General features: G+C 36.6%; 1 protein-coding gene and 1 pseudogene across 1 annotated transcript; both read right to left on the reverse strand.

Moving 5' to 3' along the window:
- Positions 1-284: 284 nt before the first annotated feature.
- Positions 285-2,161, reverse strand: LOC129302546 (cation/H(+) antiporter 15-like; annotated as a pseudogene).
- A 1,307-nt stretch (positions 2,162-3,468) lies between these two features.
- LOC129300274 (cation/H(+) antiporter 15-like) lies at positions 3,469-5,868 on the reverse strand. The gene is made up of 2 exons (XM_054938822.1): positions 4,886-5,868; positions 3,469-4,767 (listed from the first exon to the last, which is right to left on the reverse strand). The coding sequence occupies exons 1-2, from the start codon at positions 5,828-5,830 to the stop codon at positions 3,520-3,522; spliced, it is 2,193 nt and encodes a 730-aa protein (XP_054794797.1). The 5' UTR covers positions 5,831-5,868; the 3' UTR covers positions 3,469-3,519.
- Positions 5,869-9,073: the final 3,205 nt, after the last annotated feature.

A 9,073-nucleotide genomic window follows, 5' to 3' on the forward strand; every position in this document is an offset into this window, starting at 1 on the left:
AAAACCCCTAATGTCTCCACATTCTCCATCAAATTCAACATTTCCTCGTCATCCAAATTCACCATGTTGTGTCTCCTTCCTACCATCACCAGATTGTATTTCCCTTTCACTTTCCAAATCACCTCCAGCACCTCGATCCTGTCCTCTACCATTATCTCTTCGATTTTGATGTTGTTGTTCCCGATGCTCTCCACCTTGAACTCATCAATGAAGCTCCCGTCCAGCATGCTCTCTATCTTCTCATCTTCCTCTTCTCTCTTATCTGAGATTTAATTTTTCCTCCCATCCTTCTTCATCACAAACTAGAACAAGGACAACCTTATTTTCTCATTTGCCGTCATTCGAAGACTCAAAGACAGTGCCTCTCGATTGTCGGGTCCACCGATGAAGAAAATTCTCGTGTGGAAAGAGAACTGATCGAAGCTGTTTATGCTCATTTAGGAGTATTTGTCCGCGAGGATTCTTATAGTGCAGGGTAAGTAAATTGGAAGTTGGAGTTCAAATTGCGGATGGAAGCCGTCATATGACTACTAAGTGTTTGATTATTTTCATGAAAGGGTATAATAAGGAATGATATGTTCTCGACTTGTGCCAAGTTGCATATGGCCTCGTGCATTTGCTTGTAAGGAGCGACGTTGACGTAAGGCTGAACCTTGACTTGACTGTTGGAGTTTTAGGCATAGTTCTTAAAAGCTCACATGATATGGTTGGTGTTTCGATAATTGATGGACACCATTTTTCTACTTCATTTCTCATCCAAGGGAAGAAGAAAAGGTGTACTTTTTCCCAAGAGTTCGACAAAGCGCACCACGTAAAAACAAATTGGGCTATTTATGTTGGGATTGTAAACTTCCAGAAGAGCCATGTGGTTGTGTACATTCCCCTTACTGTATACACATGAAATAATGCAAAACTCTGAGTTTCTTATCATGTTTTGAATCATTCTCATCTTCATCTCTCCATTCTTGGTAGATATTTCTAGTCGAGCATGAGGCTTATAAAGTACTTTAATCAAAGGTGAGATGATTAAAGTCATTAGTAGCACAAAGAGAACTAAGACACTGAAGCCTTATTCATCCAGCACCTGTAAGAGCAATTATATCAGCACAAATTAGAATTTGAGATATTAATTTTCATTGATATATGGACAACAAAGAAATATGTATTGGTCAACCTTGAGTCTCTTCATTCAAATAAAAGCCATGAGCTTAACTATGTCCTTCACATTTAACATGAAGCCTAGCACTAGGCCATGTTTTGCCCTAATATCGTAAGATGTTGCAACAAGCAAGCAAGCAAGCACCTTCACCATATACCCGATGAATATAATCCCGAAAAGTGTCATGATTTTGCGCCATCTCTTAAGCTCATAGATATTTATATTGGTGCCAATGTACGTGAAGAAGAGAGGCATCAGAAAATGTGCCATTATAGTTTGAGTCTTTTCTATTAATGTTGTGCCTAAAGGAGGTCCATTGGGCATGATCAAACTAAAAAGTAAAGGACCCTGAAGAAAGGACAAGCCCATCACATCTCCTGTAGCTGCTATAGCCAAGACCCCAGTTGAATACATATCATGTATACTTCTTTCACTGGTTTCCCCACAGGCATGTTCCTTGTAATCATCAACATTATTGGTCGTATGAAGAATATACAAAAGAATATTAGTAACCAATAGCAGATCAAATACTCAAAGGAATGTTCCAAATCGATGGTCCTCGTGAACAATATGAGTAAAAGGGTTAACCATTGCATGGTGTTATTGATCCTAGTGGAGGACAGAGCAATCTAGCTGAGTTCAGAGGATTCAAGGTTGAGTTCCTTTAAGGAATTGGAAATGACGATGAAGTGACTAAATGAAATTATGGTGCTGAAGAAGGTACGAATGCTAGGGGATCTGATGTTTGGGAGCAATCTGTCACTTGCATAGACAAGACTTGAAACAACGGCTAGAGAAGTGAGGAAATGGTACGATGCCAAACCTCCAAGTTCTTTTTGCCGCTCTTAAGGTAATGGTTACGTCTATTTGCAGTGCGATGATGAAGATGAAATAAGAACCGGTGAAAGTAGACGTTGTTGCCAAAAATACAGCTTCTCTCAATGGATAAAGGGTGTCCCTAAATTTACTGTTGTGCCCAAGAAATGAAGGCCCCAATAACATGCCCCCTGTAAATGCCAAGAAGGAAAAGGTTTAAAAATTTACGACTAGTGTTTCATATAGCTCAAAAAGAAATTCTAATATGATGAAACGGACTTATGAGGATGCTGCAAATAAACTCCAGAGTTCGTAAAGGGTGAAGAAGAAAGTAAAAGAGATGAGAAGCAATAATGGCCAAGACGATCTAGACCAAGGTGACAGGAAGCACGAAGTCAAGTGGATTATCCCCATACCAGAAGCCGTGAGACCCCATACACTTATCATTTTTTGCACAAATACTTAATTGCCCATTTAGCTTAACTGTAATTGAAGAGTCAGCTTGTGTAAAACAAGAACTCTCCATCACCAATATAATCTCCTACTGCTGATTATAATTATATTATCTGATGTAATTGATGAATATCAGGTGATGACTAAAAAATTGAACTTTAATCTTACCCACACGCATGGAGGCATTGGGTTGAAATGGTGGTTTTTTGTAGGATTCTTAATAACTTTGAGGTCATAAGATAAAATAATTAGAAGTAGTTACTTCTCATTTGCTAGTCCTTCAAGAACCACGTACATGATCAACTGGCACCCAACTACCAATTGACTTGATTAATTCTTGACAGGAATGTGGGTTTGAGCACCTGTAAATAATCGAGAAGGGTCCAAAGAAAGCAAACTGTACATTGAAGAGGGGGGTTTTATTTAGACAGGTAGATCTAGACACAAAGTATATATGGAACATGATGTATATTCATTATTTATCTTGCTGTTTTGACCTTTGACCTCTACTCTATTCTAATTATAAATCCACAACTGCAAATTAATGTTAAAAATAAATTGTACATGTAGACATTTTGTGTTTGCAAATCAAAAATCAATATATTTAGAATACCAAATTATTACTTAACATTTGTTTTGACTTTGTGCCAATAACAAACCTGCAACTTTTTTACACTAATTAAACGTCAAATAATTATTAACAAAAGAAAGATGAGTTAGCGAAAAAGGAAAACAAAAGAAAATCAAGATGGGTCTAAACTCTAAAATGCTTATTGGCTGAGAATAAACTATAAATGCTTGGACCGAATATATACATATACATGCATGCATGCATGTAGCAAGATCAAAATGGCGACAACAGTAGTAATATAATTAATAAAAATAATTTTTCTACTTTTTGTTTTGATCTACCATCAAACTTTAACTCCATATATAAAAGAATATGTACACTTAAGTTATGAGCTAATTAACGGAGGCACATGAAAAACAAAAGATTAAAAGCTTAAATTCATCAACAACCGATCCAAACCCTATAAAAAAATAGCAAACTAATTAAGTTGGTTGTGTACATAAATAGACACAGATTCAACTCAACGAAAACTGCCACGAGAGAAGGCAATAGAACTTAAGCTACTATTCCTTTTCAATTGCTGCATAGCACATCGCATAACCAACACAGGAACCATCCCATTACAAAACTCCGTTGATGCCAACATGTCTCCAATAATCCCTAACGTCTCCACATTCTCCATGAAATTGCACATCCCTTTATCATCCAAACCCTCCATGCTGTGCTTTTGCCCCACCATCACCAAATCATAGTTTCCTTCTAATCTCCTTATTGCTTCCAATACCCTTATTCCATCCTCCACCACTATCTCCTCGCTCATCACATTCCCATTCCCTATACTCTTCGCCTTAAACTCATCTATCGCACTCTCGTCCCACGCCTTCTCTTCCTCTCCCCTCTCTCCCCCCGATCTACTACTAAAAATGTCACTTTCATTGTCGTGGTGGCTGTAACTCCTCCCATCTCTCAGGTAATCATTCCTCACCATGAAGTAAAACAACGAGATCCTTATGTTAGGACGATCTGACATTCGATTCCCTAATGCCAGAGCCTCCCGATCATCCGGTCCTCCCAAGAAGAAGATGGCCACATGGAAGGTGAGCTCTATCGAAGTACTGATACTCAACTGTGAGAATCGATCCACTAGGATGCCCACAGTGCATGGCGCATAGTATTGAAAGTTTTGGTTAAGGTCACGGATGGTGATGGTCATGAGACTGCCACGTGATTGGTCATTCTCGTGGAAGGGGAGGATGATGAGGGAAACAAGCTTGTCCTGTGCGAGGTTGCACACGGCCTCATGCATGTTCTTGTAGGGTGCCACATTGATGTAGGGCAAGACAGTGACCAGACCGTCAGAGTTACATGCGTAGTTCTCGAAGGCTCGCATGATGTGGAGGGTGATGGGGTAGTTGAATGATGAGAATCTTCTTCTTTTCATGCTCATGGGGAGGAGAAAAGGCGTGCTTTTGCCTAACAGCTCCACGAGATGCACCACATAGGCACAGATTGAGCTTGACAAAATCGGGTTGCAAGCCTCTATGAGGGTCATGAGGCTGCGAACATTCCCTTCACAGTGTATGCAACATATAATACAAAACTCAGGGTTTCTAAAAGTGTTCTGGACCATTCTTATCTGTCGACAACGTTTACTATTACTATCTAATCGAGTATAGGGCTTGTATAGCAGGTCAATGAAAGGATGTAGAATTGTAGATGTTAGCACCGTAGAGAACATCAAAAAATAGTATAGTTGGTCGTCCAATACCTGTAAGATCCACAGCAATATGGACACATATTATATTGATAATGGATAACATATTTGAAATATATATCACGGTTCCAAAATACTATGAGTTGATGAAGGAAGGATGAGAAATGAAAACCTCAACTCTCTTCATTCGGGTATAATTAATGACCTCAACAATGCCCTTCATATTGAGTATTAGACCAAGGACGAGGCCATGTTTGGGCCTGATTTTGTAAGTCAGTGAAATTAGAATGCACCCAATCACCTTGGCTATGCATCCTGCGACAATGATGAAGTTGATCTTGGAAATGACATCCCAATTCCAGATTCCAAACACATTTATCTTTTGGCCCAAGAAAGCCCAGGACAATGGAAGAAAGAACTCGTTGACCAAACTCTCAGTTTTTTCCAGTATGGTGGTGCCCAGAGGAGGGCCATTGGGCATGATCAAACCAAAAAACATTGGCCCGAAGAGGAAAGACAAGCCAATGACATCCGTGATTAATGACATGACCAGCACACTTGTGAGAATCAACACAACATATGCCTTCTTCACTGGTTTCCCTGTCGGAGTGTTTCTGGCAATCATGAGCAATGCCGGGCGTACAATGAATACGCCAGAAGCCACGAATGCCCAAAAGCTTGACAAGATGAGCAAAAGTGAATGAGGTTTGGATCCCTCTACTTTGCTGTGAATGAGATACAATCCTAGTAAGAAAAGCACGTGTGCAATGTCATTTATCATGGCCGCTGACAAAGCAATTTGACCTAGTTCGGAGGTTATAAGGTTGAGATCCAGCAAGGCTTGGGAGATGACGGCAAAGTTACTCAACGAGACATTGACACAAAGAATGATGCGATCACATGTGCTGGGAAGATCGGGGATGCTCTCAGGGCCATACATGTAGATAAGCCCTAACATAACCCAGAAACTGAACAGGGATGAAAGGATACCCAGCTTCCATGTTCTCCTCGCGGATCTTAAGGTCAATATTACATCCATTTTCAGTGCCAGGATGAAAAGAGCATATATGATTCCGACCAGTGATGCTACCGACAACACGTCAAGCTGTCTGGGCATGAACACATTCTCCTTGAATACCTTGTTGTTCCCCAGAAACGAAGGCCCCACCAGAATGCCCGCCTGTAAATTTTCAATGATCATGAATTTTTGCTCTAATTAACCACAATAAGCATGCATGCACAGATATTAAGGAAAGAAAAAACTTATGGAGGATGATATATGTATATATATGCATATATAAGGAGACATACAATGGCCTGGCACATGTATCTGGGAGTTTTGATAGGCCTGAGGACAAAAAAGATAAGTTGGGAGAAGAGAGCGACGAAGAAGACTTGGAATAAAGTGACCGGAAGTGAGAAGTCGAATGGTTTGTCCCCAAAAAATATGCCCTTGGAACCTGGACTTCGGTCATTGTAGAGACAAATTTTTATGTTTCCTTTGGCGTCGACATCCACAGAGATTATTCCATTTCCTGGACGATGATTCGTCGTCATTCTTTTTCTTTCTTTCTTGGTTTTTTTTTTTTTTGTTTTATTCCCAGATTCTCAACTTGTCAGCTTTCTGCAGAAAAACTTGAAAGAAATGGCCATTTTAGTCTGGGAGATTGCTGCTGTTAATTTCTTCGAAAACGTTTCGCCCACGGACACTTTCAGAATGTTGGAACGTGCGTACTTGCCCCTAGTGATTCTCTTGCTCTGCCATTATATTTCAAATTTAATTTTAGCCGAACGTTGCAAGAGCACTTAAAACACAGCGTTGATAGATGAATGGCCACTAAGAAAGAAGTGCATGCCACCGTACACTAAATAGAATATACGTACTCTTGCTTGTGTGGGCATGCAGGGTCCAAATATTAGTCAAAATCCTGAAATAGACCAATTTGTAACACTTGTATCAACAATCACTCTACAGCTCCCATGAATTTGGGCTAAAATTTAAATTAATGCGGTCAATAAAATATACCGATTTTTATATCTTGGATTGTCTACCTCGAATATAAATGAAGAAAAACTCCTCAACGTGCCAATAAAATAAGGCAAAAAAAAAAAAATACAACCCTATGTTCATAACTTACTTTAATTGCGTCGACCCTATAATTCAATCAATATATTCAGCAATTCATTCAATATATTTAATACATCAAATTTTATAGAAGTTTATACTATTTATAAGTCAATCAAGAATGTGGAGTGAAAGAAAAAAAGAAGAAGAAGAAGAAACCATGAATATTAAGTGAACAGACTTGTGCGCACAAAAAACTTTAGCATTTGGATCCAATATAATGATATAAGAAAAAAAATTACAAACAAGCCATAGACAAGAAAATTAATTACCAATAAATCCTCTAAATTTGATTTATTATTAATAAGTTTTCTAAAGGACTTATGAACAATTATGTAAAATAAATTGTAAATTTTTAAATTTAACTTGTAAATACTGGAGGAGGACTTGTAATATTCTAAGCTATGAAATTGGGAAAAAAATTACCAGTTCTCTTGTCATATTTACGAGTCAAAGTTAGAAATTCACCATTTATCTTATGTTAACCTATCAGTAATAAGTTAAATCTAAAAAACCTATTAATAATTTGGCCAAAAAAACCTATTAATAATTAATTTCATTACTTCGAGACTTTGCTGTAAAATTTCCCTATATTTATTTCATTGATATCACATTCAAATTGGAGAACCATAGGATTTGTATGTGGGAGAACGATGATAGTTAGGTTTTTATTTTTTTTAAAAAAAATGAGTTATGAATATCGATATAGACAATTAAAATTCTCTTAAGTCCTAATTATAGGACATAGTTTTAAAATCTTATTTGGTCTTAAACATATGACAAAGGTATAGCAATCAATTTTTTTAAATATTACCTCTCATTAATTTTATCGAATTATAATTCCTATACATACGTTATTGCAATAATTATTTGAATGTTGATAAAAATTGGAAAGTCAAACATTTTTTATAAGTTTAAAAATATTAACTATCATTCATTAAGAATTGGTTAACTTTATTTTATAATTAGGAAGGGAAAGAGTATTATTCCAATTTTAAAAGTATGTGTTAATTGAGGAGTTTTTATTTATTTATTTTTGGCCTGAAGTGTTAATTAAGGAGTTTGCAACAATATTCAATGTAAAATTTTAATCTCTTTTATCTCTCACGTTAATTATTTTTTCTCGAACTACTTTTGTTTACAATTGCAAAAATTTTTCACTACAAAAGAATTTTTTTTTAACCAACACTACAAAGGAAATTAATAAATAGACTGAATTAAATGGGATGTGTATTTAAGAAATTAAAAACTATCACTTTTTATTGATGCACGCTATTTGTGTTTCTTTTTTTATATTTTTTTTGGGGTCTTGAAATGTGTGTTATCGTGGGGAAAAAGTATAGGGAAAATGATAATTAAGTTTCAAATGATCAATTTTATTTAAGGTAAGTTTCAAGATATTTTAAAAGGTCAGTTAAGTCTTTAAGTTCTTGAGTAACATTTTAGTATAATGAGAAATGACCGAAATACCTTTATTTGGCTAATAAAAATTTGATATTGCTCCTTCTCTACTCTTCCCTGCCCTGTCCGTTGTTTCTTCCCTACCTTGTTGGTTGTCTCTTCCTTGTCTCATTGCAAGCGAGTAAAGCTCTCTGTCGTCTCTTCCCTAGGCTATCAGTAAAGTTGTCTGTCATTTCTATTCTAGTCCTGTTTGACGTCTCTTCTCTGCCCTAAGTGATCAGTTGTTTAGGTCATTAATCTGTAATCTATTTTGGTCATTAATCTTTGATGAGTGTGATGCATTTGCCTAGCTGAAGAGTCTGATCCTCATCAACATTCACTATTTTGATTATGCAGAAATTGCTTCTTTTTCAATTTTTTTTCCTGAGTGTCTTAGCTGAAGGGGACTATGTAGTTTGTACAAGTGAGGACATGCTCAAATGGATTTTAAGTTTGAAGTTATACATTGTACTCAATTAATTAAGTTTGCAACTTTGTAACTCTATAATTTATTTTCACAATTTTATTCCCAACTTCTAATATTGAAACGTATTTGTAATTTTCAAGTTATACATTATACCTAATCAATCAAGTTGCCAAGCAACTTAGGTACCTAGTTTTGCAATTATCTCGAGACAAATTTGCCACTGCTTATCAAAATTTTGGGTGGAAGAACCATTGAATTCTTAAGAAAGTTATTATTTTAGGACAACGCTCCAGTAATTTGTAATTCAGATGTCAAATTTTGCAACTTTCTTATGAATAATTTGTAACTTCTTTTCAAAATTTTAGATG

This window comes from Prosopis cineraria, unplaced genomic scaffold, assembly GCF_029017545.1.
Source record: "Prosopis cineraria cultivar Desert tree isolate PC_DT_omini unplaced genomic scaffold, ASM2901754v1 PC2, whole genome shotgun sequence".
NCBI lineage: Eukaryota > Viridiplantae > Streptophyta > Magnoliopsida > Fabales > Fabaceae > Prosopis > Prosopis cineraria.

Bases quoted from the DNA above. Each gene is read 5' to 3' on its own strand.
- LOC129300274 (XM_054938822.1), bottom strand. From the start codon at position 5,830: ATGCCCAGACAGCTTGACGTGTTGTCGGTAGCATCACTGGTCGGAATC. The intron at 4,768-4,885 runs GTTTTCATTTCT...TGGATCTTACAG, and splicing joins CCCGAATGAAGAGAGTTGAG to GTATTGGACGACCAACTATA.